This window comes from Chenopodium album, chromosome 11 (genome assembly GCF_948465745.1).
Source record: "Chenopodium album chromosome 11, dcCheAlbu1.1, whole genome shotgun sequence".
NCBI lineage: Eukaryota > Viridiplantae > Streptophyta > Magnoliopsida > Caryophyllales > Amaranthaceae > Chenopodium > Chenopodium album.
In genome coordinates this window covers 5,186,738-5,201,458 of record NC_137844.1, presented here as the reverse complement: position 1 = coordinate 5,201,458, position 14,721 = coordinate 5,186,738, and the positions used below count along the sequence as shown (strand labels likewise).

The following is a 14,721-nucleotide window of genomic DNA, read 5'->3' as shown; positions in this document are numbered from 1 at the left end:
TTAAAAAGGTCGAACTGTCCGACTAATCCCATTCACATTAGCGAAAAACCCAACAAGATCTTGACGGTACGGTAAATACGATTTCACCTTTCCCGCTTCCACACCACTTTTTTTCCTCCCTCCAACCGTGACCGTTCTCTCCCTCCTCCTCCCATCTCCGCCACCACTACCACCACCACCACCGACACCGATACTTTTATGATTATTCGAGGGTGTCAAAAAGACAAAAGTATCCTTCCCATCACTATTACTCCTATGTAACAAATCTCTAAACCTCCACCTTTTAGAAGACCCCGTTGATTTACTCTTTTTCTTCATCATCAGAACCTCTTCCTTCTTCTTTGGGGTCCACACGCAGTACGTACCTGGTGGGACCCCTTCTAGATCATCAGCTTCCGATGACGAACACGATGCGGCACCATTTCCGCTCGTTTCCCTCTCCTCCAACAGCTTCCGCAGCGGTAAGCGGATGGTTGTTGGAGGAGAAGTTGTAGTCGAAAAACCAAAATTGCTATCGCCGTAAACTAAATCGGTGTTGAATACTGGAAACATCGGCTTTATTTGACCGTTGTCGAAGATCTCATCGGCTGAAATTGGGGATGAATTCTCTTCCCCTGTCAAAATCGCAAACTCGAACTCACTCTCTTCTTCCTCCTCATCGTCGTCATCGACTTTATCGTCATTGTTGTTGTTGTCGTTTTGGGGTTGAACGGTGTCGTTTAGAGGGGTATCATGAAACGCGTCGTTGAAGGTGACGGAGGAGTAGTAATCATCATCAAACGGGTCGTTTTGAGATAAATTGAGCTCCTTAACAACACGAGCAGCAATATCAGCGATGTTTTCCGAAGAATAAGAAGTGAAACTGGGTGATTGAGAGGAGAGTGAGAAAGACGCGCCGCCGATATTTGAGTGCATTTTTGTGGTCATTTTTACAGTATTTTTTAGGAGAGAGAAAATGGGAAAAGAGAGAGATTAATTTTTGAAAGGATTTGAGTGGGTAAAGTGGAGGTTTTATAGAGGGTTGGTGGATGAGAGAGAAAAATACAAAAGGTGAGGACGGCATCAATGACGCGAGACTCCCATTTCTAAACGATGATGAAACTGTTAAAATTATTACGCGGTTATGGAACTAGGGAAGTGAAATTTAGAATAGCTAACTAATACTTCCTCCGTTTTATTAATATTGCAATAAGGATAAAATTACGCATTTTAAAGCATATTTTATATATTTATAATTGTGTAAGAATAAAAATTATAAAAAGTTGATATTGTAAAAGTATTTATGAGACGAATAAATTCAACAAGATCCCACATGACTAAATTTTACTTAACGTATAAATCATACTCGTATTATATGATCAAACAAGAGTGATGAATAGTGCAAAAAGTCCATTGTTGCAATATTAATAGAATGGAGGAAGTAATATTCAATGAATTCCTAGTATAACTAATGTACCAACAATTTACTACACTACTGTTGTCAAATTAAAAAAAAAAAAAAAAATTACACTTTATTCACTCATGAAAAAAAAAGGTACGGATTTATTCACTTTATTTTTACTTATTTTATATGTTTAATTAAGGAAAAAAATAAGTGTTAATAAATATTAATTAGGATTATGAAGTTTTAAATTATAAGTACAATAAATCTTAATATAAGTTCAAATAAAGTAAGAGTTAGATGAATACGACTCACCCTTAGTGTGACATGATATGCTGTTACGGAATAGTTCGAACACTTAATTGAACATGTAATTTTGAGTGATAATGACCTACTAAATGTAGTCTTATTGTGTTTGATCAATTAATAAATCAACTAGTAACCTATTTTGTCACCAATAAATTAAATATGCGATATTAGACAGTTTTGATAGTAATTGGAAGTTATCTGAAATGAGTTACAACCTAATGACCTATATATGTGTGTTTTGGATAGGATAAGCTAAACATATTTGGTAGATAAATTAATGGGGGTAAAAAACGAATAATTTTGGATAGGGCATTTCAAACAAACTATGGAAAGAAAAGTCTCCAACGGGTCCAACCCAAACTCATGCTGAATTCTGTTTACTATGGAGTATAAATTGACAGTTTAATCTTTTGTCTTCTTGATGTATTGTATTTTATCTACTACCACCGGATCATATTATATGCAACTTTGGGGTATTATTTGTGAGATATAAAAAATTCCAAAATTGCATATAATACGATCCGGAGGTAGTATGTTATTTTCACATGAAATAAAATCATTAAAAAAAAATGTTACACATAACCTTTGGGATTATGTTTAAAAATAACGGAAAGGATTAATGAAATGGTCATTACTTTATTTCTAAACTGATACTCAATGTTTTAGGATTACCTATAGCATTACTCAATAATTTTTTTAAGAACAAAGTTTGTTACTCCGTATGTTTTGTAGAAAATGGTGAATCTTTCGAGTCTAAATCAATATTTACAAATGATATGATATTGAAATTAATTGTATTAATTAATTAAAAAAAAATCCTAGTACAATTTTCCGAAGAGTGTGTAAGGCAAGTTGCAAGAGTTGCTTTTAGAAGTAGACGTCTTAATCATCGATCATATGCAAACTCCAAAACATATTGCTTCGTTTATACGGTGACACGTGGGGTTGAGATATGAGAATCAATTTGGGTGGGAGGGGAAGAGAGGATGATTATTGATTAGGTTAGAAGTTGAAAGTGTAGGGTGTAACTATTAAGGTTTATTTAATATTATTTAATACATTAATTTTATAATATAATTAGGGGGCTATTCACATTATGTGTGAACTCAGTTTTCTTTGTTTTGGTGATCCATCTAGAACATTTGTAGAACGTTAAACGTTTTACTTTTATTTTTCTGCCACTTGCTATGATTTATCATTTATGAAATTATTATCTTATCATTTCTTTTCTTTTTCATTACTTGTATTATTGACAAAGAACAATTAGGTTATAAATTAAATAACATACAACTAAATAAATGTGGCATATTATTCATGCGCAAATAAGTTGTATTATTAGAATAGTTAATGTTATTTGTATCATTTTGTGGTTGATTGTTCATCATCTACAACAAAAGGCCTATAATTTTAAACATATGCAATTGAATAATTTACATGAATGTGGTTGCAACTTGTAAAAGTAGTAATGTAATACAGTACTGAGTAAGTTAGATAGCCAGGGCATATCTAACAGAGCTCAACAAAAGCCATAAAGCCAATGAAACAACTTAGGTGTGCAATTATGTGGGTGGTTAGGTGGAATGTGAGCTATTGAACCATGTTCATCTCATCATCCATAAATAATGGAAATGTTTTTAATATTATTATTAAAATATAATCACCCATAACTAGGTAATTAAAATCATTACCTGATGAGTATCACTGATATGACTATTTAAAGGCAAGTAGGTGAAAGAATTCATGTGAGTAGGAGATTGTTGAGTATTCCACGTGGGTTCAAGTATTTCACGTATTAGCTAGAATTAACTAAATACAAGTATGAAACAACAATATTATAGGTGCAAATAGAGGTGTCAATTCGGATAACTGGATGGAGTTTGGGTCGGGTCTGTTCGGGTCGGATCTGTTCGGGTCGGATATGTTCGGATCAAAATTATCCTTTTAACTCGGGTCGGGTCGGATCGGATCAAATTCGGGTCGGGTCAAATTCGGGTCGGGTCTATCGAGTCCGGGTCGGATATGGGTCGGGTCAACTCCAGATCGGTTCACTTTCGGATCGGATAAATTTGGGTCGGGTTTAAAACGGGTTTAACCGGATAACTTCGGGTCGGATGAATTTGGGTCGGGTTGATTACGGTTCGGATGATTTCGGTTCGGTCAAGTTCGGTTTGATTAAGATAAGGTTGATCCGTTGATTCATTAAATGGTCAGTTTCAATTCAATTCCTTTTTGTGTTTGGCTGGATTTTGGTCGAGCTGACCAAATTCATATCCAAATAAGGTTATTTTTAATCTAGAGATATTATTGAGTTTTTACCTTATTATTGGTTCAATATGATTATTAATTACGAAGCACGAAGTTTTAGTTTTCTCATTTGATCAAGTTATGTATAATTTTTATCTTAAAGAAAAATTGAGATTGAATAATTATTGATAACTTATCATACTTATATAAGTGAGACCAAGCTAGTGATATATTAAGTTATTAACGAGTAATAGTTACATATGGTGATATATACAAAAAAGAATATCAATTTTTTAAGGTTATTACAAGGTTACAACTTTTCATCAATTGTACAATCTTACGAGGTTATGAGTAATGTACTATTAGTTTAGTTTATTACTAGTTCAATTTGTATAAGATATTTGTTAGAGTTGTTAGAATTACTTTATTACTAATTCAATTTTTATATTAAAAACTTGACATTATACATATTGATAGTTAATTGTTACTATGTACATTCTTTTTATTTGAGCATAAATTATTGCATATGTATGTAGTGTGTATATAACCGTACGATGTATAATGCCTATAATTCTAGGATAATGCACAGTTGTAGAGGAAGTAGTAATGAAGGAATATTGTGTATTTGTAAATACATAACAATAATTAAAATGTGCTAAAAAACACATGGTAGAGAGAGGAAAAAGGAGAGAGATAGGAAGAAAGAGTTCTTTATATGGACCCCACCTACTTTTTGGTCAAATTGTCTCACGTGATGGGTTTGTAGTAAATTTAAGACTTCAGACTATTTTTTTTTAGTAAAAAAGTTAACTTATTAATAATTAGTAAATATATTTTATAAGAACTTGAATAAAAAGGTCAATAATCAATTATGGTCGGGTTAAATTTGGATCGGGTAAAATCAAATCGAGTTAAAATCGGGTCGGGTTAATATCAGTTCGGGTCAAAACAGATCGGATCTGATCGGTTATTTGTCGGGTCAATTTCGGATCGGGTTGAGCTCAGGTCGGGTCAAATCGGTTCGGGTTGAGTTCAGGTCGGGTCAAATCGGATTCGGGTTGAGTTCAAGTCGGATCAAATCGGTGTCGGGTTAAGTTCAGATCGGGTCAAGTTCGGATTCGGGTTGAGTTCAGTTCGGTTACAGTTCGGGTTTGGGTCTTGAATTTCTCGGATAAAATCGGATCGGTTACAGTTCGAAACGGATAATTTTTTTCGGGTCGGTTCGGGTTTGACACCTCTAGGTGCAAACAAATCCATAACTTGATACATTGACTTTTAAGTTTGGCGGAAAATAAATATAATGCTGTCATCGTTTAAAGAGAAAAGATTAAGAGTTAATATTTAATGATTAATTTTATTTTACGAAATATATTTAATGTTTATATACAGTCGGGATTCGGACTTGAGGCATAGAGCTAGAGCAATAGAACATTATGTGTGCAAATAGGTGGTTGTTTAGCTAGAGGTATGTAGTACATGATGATGGTTCGATGAACGGACAACAAAAGAAATCCGTAATAAGTAACGCAACATATGTTAATCATGATGCATGGGATTGGACGGTGAGCTGGCCACTAAATTAAATTTACATGAAACTTGTAAATGGCTGCAACATTAAGCTTTACCTACAACTGTTGGCCATGTCACACGTGTGATGCCAATTGGCCAAACACTTGTAAATCTGTAATCAATGAATCTTTCTTTTTTTTTTTTTTTTTTTTTTTTTTTATTTTATTTTTGTGAAGACAATGAATGAATATTTCATTCGATCTCCTACTATAATAGTATATGAGTATATCCTGGAGTTATGGAATTAGTAGGTAATGCTCAATTGTTGTTCAATGTGTATGTGTGAGACCAAATTAACCACCACGTACGCATATTGGATAAGATGGTAAAGAATAAAACAAAGGAAAAATAGTCAAGTAGTTCTAGATCAATTAAAAGTTTCGAGTTCTAGAATACAAAAAAATTGTTAAGGAGAATCTCTCCTGTTCTTTGAGCTAAAGAATAAATTAAATATAAATTCTTAATTGGTTATATTAGGTTTATACGTAATTTTTTTAAACGGTAAGATACGGAGGACCCTCCTTATTACGGGAGGGGAGGGGATAGCTAGAGGATTGAACCCCCGAACACTCCGGGGTGGGAGGGGGGTGGGGGAGAGAGATTGAGGGACTAACCATCCTTTCACTTTTTGATTCTCAGGCTTATACGGTGAATGCAAGGTGAAAGTATGTAGATGATTAAGTGCTTGTTTTTAGGATAGTTCTATCATAACAACTACCAACATCTACTACTCAATAAAACAATTATTGAGTAATTAAAGCAATTATTGTATTTTAGCTAGGTGGGCACCAAATTAAGGTATTCATAAATTGACTTATAAAATAGATTATTGAAATTATTTGAAAATTTACTCATTATTATTGTTAAAAATAATTAAATGTATACTCCGCAGCTAATGATTTAGGATGTGTCAAAATCTTATTCAATGTTTTTTAAATAATTATTTTGATTTTGATTGGATGATTTATTGTTGTTAGAGAATTATTGCTTAGTTTCTCTCCATATTTATTTCATGGAGAGTTAATTTTCATTTAAAAAAAAAAAAAAAACAGTGTATCCCCTAAATATTTTTTACAATTTTTTATAGCCATTTTAAGCACACAAAATCAACAATAAACTATCGTTGGAATATTATTTGTTGTTAGCTCGAGCCTTGAGATACATTTTCCTAGATACAAGGATGAGCAGCTTATAAGGCTATGAAAATGTCAAAGTCAATGAAAAACGCCAAATCTTTGTCCCCAAGAAATTCTTATTGCTTGGCCAAAAAGATTTGTGATGTTAATAGTTTCGACAATAATTTATTACATATATATGTCATGGCTGATCATGCATATTGCCAAACCAATAGAATAATTGAAAAACATTACTTAAAAATCTTATCGTTTACCTAATAATTATATTTGACGGCTTAATTTAGGTTTGACCTTTCTAGAAGTTCATTTTATAATTTTGCAAGGAACATATGGGAAGTGTGAAGAATGAGTCCGCAACCATACGAGAAGGATGTTAAGGAATTAAGCGACCACCTACTAGTCTTTTCAAACCATACTTCACAAGCTTTGAGTCAATTTTACACGGGTTTATATTATAACATCTTTTAAAGACTAGTATTAACATAGTTAGATGGACACAAATACTCAAGAAAATGTACCGTTTCTTTAATTTGTAAAGCCTGTAATACTGCAATCATTTATATAATTAATTACATTATTTGTATAGTACTTCGTATATATTGATAAACTAAGTGATGAAAAAGGGATAAATATGGAACAAACTCGCTCATACATTCAATCTCATATGATTACATAATACGGAGTATATTAATAACAAAAGATATTCTACCTCAATCTATAAACATTGTCAAATTTCTTTATGGTATATTAGTAATACAAAATTTCCTAAAAATAAAGTTACATATAAACAAAATAATTAAGTATAAATTAAATACCTATAATATCTCGTGTCAAGTCTTGCAGAATAGGTGTTGATCCATTTTACGTTAAAAAGAACTTATGATTTTAAGGATGTCATTAACAATATAATAACCCAAATATGTTATGGAATAGGTAGACCACAGTATATTTAATTTTAATTTCATGTTGATGCCATACATAGACAAGTTTCCAACATTCCCATTTGTCCATTTATAGATGTTTCACACACACACTCACACCTTTGTGTTCAATAGTCAAACTACTAATTAGCCCCAAAATATGTATCACTGAGTATACAAGTGTGTGTGTTTAATTATTATTATTTTTAATGCAATACAAGTGTAGTTTGAATCAATTATAAGTGTATAGTATGTTAATTAATTTACCTGGTAATTTTTTTTGACGGGTATAATATTTATAATGTATGATAATAAGTTAATAAGATCCTTTCAAACCAACACAATTACACATTCCTTAAAATAGGGAAATGTTTAAATTAAAACTCAAAGAACATTTGTGAGTGATTTGACATCATAAGAGGTCATACAACATGCCTATCTAATCCCAAAACGAAGCAAGGGAGTAGCTATTATAATGTGTTGTTCTTGTACTTAGTAATGTTTTGGTGTTGGTTAGACACGACCTGAAAATTAATGTCCAAATCATTTTCAAAAGAAAATAACCATGCACAATTCATGTGTACTTTTTTCAAGCCAGACTATTAATTTTTGCGTCTGGTAATGCCTAGTACATCGGTGGTTGAACATGGCATGTGATTCGTCAAAAAGTACTTTTACCAGTTAGGCTCATGTTATATAGATTTTCTGAAGTGTTCGGTAGACCATCGGAGTACCCTTGAAAAATGCCAAGTTTAATTTTTATTAGAGATAAAATTAAGTCAAATACTAGAAGTCACTAATGGAATCATAATTCGTTATTTGGGAATATAAAAGGAGTTTCGTTGGAGCTGCCCCCAGTTAATATGCCATATTAACAAACTCTGTTAATATGGCTCTCTCTCCTCCCCTCCAAAAGCAATTTCTTCTCTCTCTTCCCCTCCCAAAGCACTTCGGACTCACTCCTTTGCTCAGCCATAGTTGCACGACCACCTTCGAAGGTATAATCCGGCCGGCCAGCTGACCGGCCGCCCAAACAAAAGACACTCTAGTTGCAAACACATGTAAATTGGGGCCATACTAACCCTTTAAGGGAAGGAATTTGCTCATGCAGTGGTGTTAATGGTTGTGGCGGTGGCACTAATGGTCGAAATGGTGGTTCTAATGGTGTTGTGGTGGTCGCGCAATGGTGTTAACGGTACTACAGTGATCACGCGATGGTGTTAACGGTACTACAGTGATCGCGCGATGGTGTTAACGGAAGTACGGTGGTCGTGCGGTGATGCCGGTGGTCGTGTAGTGATGTTGGTGGTCGTGCAGTGGGCGGTGCGTATGGTTGTGAGATGGTGACAAATAGGGGTGAGCAAACCGGGTACCCGGTCAAAATTTTAGGACCCGGACTTGGAATTGGTTGGAACCGGGTCCTAAAATTTGGAACCGGAATTGGAATTGGTTTAACCGGGTCCTAAATTTTAGGAATTGGAATTGGAACCACCGGGTACCGGTTCCGGTTCTGGGTACCCACTTATGTATGTAATTGTTAAAATAATAATACAAATTATAATTCTTATTTTAGTTAGTATCATTATTAGTGTGTAATATTTATATTTATATATGCATTAAGCTATTTGTATTCATGTTAGGTATTAATAATACTTTTTTTATTGTACAAATTAGATACATTTAACATATTTTTATTATTTAAAATTTATTTAGTTTAGGATATATTGGGTAACCGGGTACCCAACCGGTTCCGGGTCCAAAAAGTTGAGAATTGGAATTGGAATTGGTTATAAACGGGTCCTTAATTTATTACCCGGAATTGGAACCACCGGGTCCAATCTCGGTTCCGGACCCGCCGGTTCCTAACCGGTTCCGGTTCCAATTCCGGGTACCCGGAATTTTTGCTCACCCCTAGTGACAAAGGTGGGCTGAAGGTGTAGATAGAGGAGAGAGAAATGGGGTAAAGCTAAGAAAATACAAAATACCCTCATATTAACATTTTTTGTTAATATGGCATATTAACAGGTATTTTCTCGTCTCCTTGCTTGATGTTGATGGCTATAGGTTAGAGAAAAGAAAGGGCAACATGCCAGCAATTTGGGCTAAAGGCCGAAGCGTTATCTCCTTGGCCCAATTCAATATGAAGTTGGATTCCCCAACAAGTGGGCTAAAGGCCGAAGCGTTACCTCCTTGGCCTAATTCAATATGAAGTTGGATTCGGCTATAATTAATTGTTATACATTAGATAATCCCTCAATTATTATACAACTTTTTATTAGAAAAATTGATAAAAGCCAAATATATGATATAATCCTTTTCCTATTATAATTGAAAACTATAGATACTGAGAAAAAAAACAGTTATATTCTCATGATCGTAACATAAAAAAAAATAATAATAATAAATAAATAAATAAATAATATATGTATTTGTATTGTTGAAGTCAACATTTTACAATGAGAGTCAGTGTAGGAGAAATTAGTACATTCATTTTCTTTATAAAGTTCGAAAAAAAAAAAAATCTTACAAATTCTTAAATAGGCTTGGTTCACATTAATTTATTGTGAACCACTAATATTAGAGACACCATGATTATTTTATCAATACAAAAAAAGTCACTATGTTAAAATAAAATGTTATTATGTGTTAAATAAAAGTCATTGTATTATTATAAAGGTTATAAAATGTTTTTTTAAAACAAAATTTTAAATATACTAGTCAATATGAATAATAAAGGTCACTATGTTAAAATGAGTTACTGTGTTCAATATAACATAGTAATTTAGGTTCGTATAATATTAAATGTCACACAAGTTTTAATAAAGGTTACTATGTTAAAATTAAGGTTACTATGGTTAAAATTAGGGTCACTATGTTAAATATAAAGTCAGTTACGCTCGTATATGGACTTCGAGTCCACAATAATTTATTGTGAACCAGGTCCACACAAGTTTTTTTCAAAAAATCTTATGCTTGTCATATAATTAACTAGTTCACTCACTTTGTATGTCTTTGTTATTATAAATTGCAAAATAATTCGTCATATATAAACGTAAAAATTTCATCATTAATTAATAGGCATGAAAACTTTGTCATTACTTGATTTTATCGAAAGATTGGAAAAAAAAAATCAATACTTTGTAAAAATTATGGATACATTAATATTTATAGACGAGGATTAAACATTTAAAAATTATACCTTTTTTTTTAAAATAAAAAGGTTCTTTCACTCTTTTTATGCATCAAATTTTAAGCTGAATTACTACTAACTCATAGATTATAATGTAATGTTTCGGATGAAGTTTTTTTTTTTTTTTTTTTTTTTTTTTTTTTTTTTTTTTAATTAAAGCAATCTTGGATGAAATTTTATTTTAGTAAAGCGATCGTTGGGTTAGGAATTTTAGGCTTCTTAGGATTTGTTTGTAAAAGACACTAAATATTAATACAATTCAACATGGTGAGAGGAGGGATGATACATAGGATGACATGTAGTGCACATGTGGCATATGGTCATTTGGGTGACACATGTCGTTAGCATGTTGTTCCCATAAGTTTTAATAATATCTATACTATATATTAAAAGGCGTTCATAATCAAGGATACACGCCACGTGTCACCCCTTTCTTCCACCAAGAGCGTGCCACATACTTGGGTCCATTGAAAAAAGAATAAGAAGTCATACCAACTTTGCTATATAGTAATATGGTTAACTTATTCATCTTAAATATATTTAATGTAGACCATGAGAGTGGTTTTTATTTGTACTTTTACATGACAATTTTTTTTTAGACTAAATCCAAAGTATTAATATTTAACACTATTATATACATACAAAAAAATTAAAAGTAAAGTTTCATCTACATAAAATATAATATATGAAAACTATAATATATTAGTTTTTTTACGTATCGACCTGGGGCATCGCACGGACTAAACACTAGTTATAGATTAATTGATGATTTACTCCTATAGTAGTATACTATATTAATTTGTTTTTTAATTAAAATCCTCGCTTAAGATTATCAACATTATTTGCACTACTTGTCAAAAAAAATTATTTGCAATAAAGTGCATACATAAAAAATAAAGGTGAGAGATTCAACTATAGATACGAATTCAATAATGATACAATGTAAAGTTTATTACAATGATAAGAAACTAAGATAAACAAATTTATATAAGACTTTTAATTTAAAGTAAAACTATCTATCATCTTCTCTCTCGCTGCCCATCATCGAAGTTCATCTAGCCACATTTTTTTTCAAGCGCTAATAAACCTTTTTTCCACTTTTAATCAAGTGTGTTTTTCATTCCCTGCAAACAAACAAACAAAAATATTGTAAAATAAAAAAGTAATCGTGTGCTACCCAACTAAACAATAAATAATTTGCTTTATACAAATAATAATTTATTGTATAAAATATGCATTACAAACACAATTTATGTCATAAATATACATATTACATGTTCTTCTCCATACAATACAATACAAAATTGCAAACCATTGAGACCAAAATTTGCACTTGTCACTTAATGAGCCACGAATCTATTGAAGAATTAACTCATTTTTTTCTTCAAAAATGGTGAAGTATTTATCAAAAACACTCTTTTGTTCAATTAAAAAATAGAAGAAAAAAACAATATATTGCGTAGCTATATCTTTAGATGCCTCACGCCTTTCTTATGAGGAAACACTACCTTTGCTCCACAATTTTTGAGTATTCTGATCAAGTAATCGCTTCCAACACATTCTTTGAGTGTTTCTATAAAATCTTGACGTGATATCTTTCTTTCCTACAAAAATAATCATGTAACAAGTTAGAACAAGAAAACAAACAATATAACCACAAAAAAATATATGTAAAATTAAGGGATGCAATGCAATATGTACCTTAAAACCCTTGTGATGCTCAATAATCAAATCCATCTTATTTGATGGTAAGAGATTGGACAATGCTGATATCAAAGTTGAAAATGGCATCCAAAGAGAAGTTTCCGGTTTCTTCTGTATGCGTTCATCCTTTGGAACTCCTAAGCATATATAAAAACAACATGAATTAAAGAGTCACAAGTTTACGTACAACTATATTGTTTCAACTTTCAAATCGCTAACAAATATGCATAAGAAGTAAAAATAAAGTTTCGACGACTGATAATCAATTCTGTTATGCATACTGCATTTTTATAAAACTCGATAATCTCATATAACAATCAAGTTCAATTAGCAAATATCAATTCCAATAGGTTAAAATCAATTCTAATAATTATTTTTCCAATCAATAAAATTTTGTACACTTCTTTGCCAATATAATAAAAACAAATTAACAATATTTAAAGAAGAAAAGAGTGGGTCAATTGCTTACCCTCCAAGCATAGAACAGTCGTGAAAGAAACAACATATTCTGGCAAAATATGTGTATTCATCTTGTTACTCCAAACAAAATACTCGTTTTGAGAAACACCATCAACATCATCATCAGATTCATCACCCACATTTTCGAGTAGAACTCGGCAAAGTAATGCATGCTTAAGCCCATCATCGTCGACAATACAATTTTGCACACTGCATAAGAAAAATTAATTTCAACGAGTACTCAATGCAATATATACATGGATAAACTTACATACATTTCTCAATGGTAGATCATTGTACCCAAGTAAAACCATTGGTATACTGTATAAACAAAAGTTTAAGCAATATAAAATAATGATTTTTTTTTCTTGTCAAATACGGGTTAAGGCTTTAAACTTTTATCAACATGTGACACTTATATGTGTTATTTGGGAACAATATACTTCAACACTCCCCTCACATATAAGGTCTTTTAACTTAAAAATCACAAGATCCAATTTAATTTAGCCCTACATTAAAGTCGATAAAGCTATCAAACAAACTATCAATTAACATATAGTTATACTAAAAATCTTATTTATTTTATGCTAAAATCTTATTTATTTTGACAAAGTTACTGTTTATTATAAATATTAATGGAAAATCAAAAGTGGTAAATACTTGAAAGTATCAACAATTAGTTTATAATTAAAAGTTAAACTTGGTAAAATCATAATTTTCTTGTTTATCATACAACTAATAAATTACCCAAGAATCAATATAAAAAATTATGCTACCTTAAAATATATATATATATATATATATATATATATATATATATATATATATATATATATATATATATATATATATATATATATATATATATATATATATATATTATGCAAAAAATAAGAAAAATCTGTTACCTTTTTGCTAGAGAATTAAGGGGAGCTAAACATATCCCAGCACGGTTACGAAATTGATGATGACCAAAACCATCAGAAACAATCCTTTGAATCTCTTGTTTTGAATCACAATACCAAGCATATTTCACGAAACTACCATCTTCATAATTGTTACTATTATTAATTCCCACTAATGCATTGCGGAAAATATCAAAACTTTGAAACCTTGCTCGCTTGATACGAGAATTTTTCCAATTCATAGTATAAATCGCCGCAATAGTTGTACAACTTCTTTTTTCATGATCATAATCGACCAAAGTCGACAAAAACTTATGCCTAATAATATCAGAAACCGCGACATCTTCATTCACTTTAACCAAATCATCACCAAATAACGACCTTTCAATGTTGTCATTGCATTCATCGTTGGATTCACCACTAACACAACTTTCGCAATCCGAAAGTTGGTCATCATCATAGAAGAATTGAACTTCCTCAGCATCCATTGATGAAATAATTTGTGAATAAAACAGAAGTATTCGAACGTTAAAAGAGGTTAACAAAATGTTACAAATTTTATAAAAGAGATTGTAACATTGTTGTAGAAAAAGAACATACATATAGGCATGCAATTCGAGTTAGACTTGGACGATACGAATAAGCATTTATATAAGGCGGTTATCCAATAGGAAACGGTGGGGCCACGTAAGTCGACATATATGACCGACTTTGATAATATTTCCTAATTGTCGGATTGTTTTTATTTATTTTTGTATAATAATTTACACGTCATTGATTAATGTTTTAACGTTTTATACCATATATAGAAACAGTACAAGTTTCATACTTGCATGTGAAGGCAAAAATACTTGGTGTATAATTAAACAATACAATAATGATAACGGAGTAATTATAATAATAA

The 14,721-nt window shown here is 31.5% G+C and overlaps 2 protein-coding genes and 1 long non-coding RNA gene across 3 annotated transcripts; all 3 read right to left on the bottom strand.

Annotated features, from left to right (window-relative positions):
* Positions 1-927, bottom strand: LOC145566114 (uncharacterized). Its single transcript, XM_081625648.1, has one exon. It carries the CDS (start codon positions 925-927, stop codon positions 1-3), a length of 927 nt encoding a protein of 308 aa, XP_081481774.1.
* A 10,763-nt stretch (positions 928-11,690) lies between these two features.
* Positions 11,691-12,585, bottom strand: LOC145568345 (uncharacterized). Its single transcript, XR_014095810.1, has 3 exons — positions 12,451-12,585; positions 12,258-12,353; positions 11,691-11,873 (listed from the first exon to the last, which is right to left on the bottom strand). It is a non-coding gene; the product is annotated as an uncharacterized LOC145568345 (long non-coding RNA).
* Positions 12,586-12,890: 305 nt separating this feature from the next.
* On the bottom strand, positions 12,891-14,350 carry LOC145568344 (putative inactive poly [ADP-ribose] polymerase SRO2). The gene is made up of 2 exons (XM_081627774.1): positions 13,821-14,350; positions 12,891-13,122 (listed from the first exon to the last, which is right to left on the bottom strand). Exons 1-2 carry the CDS (start codon positions 14,303-14,305, stop codon positions 12,891-12,893), a joined length of 717 nt encoding a protein of 238 aa, XP_081483900.1. The 5' UTR covers positions 14,306-14,350.
* Between the last annotated feature and the right edge of the window lie 371 nt (positions 14,351-14,721).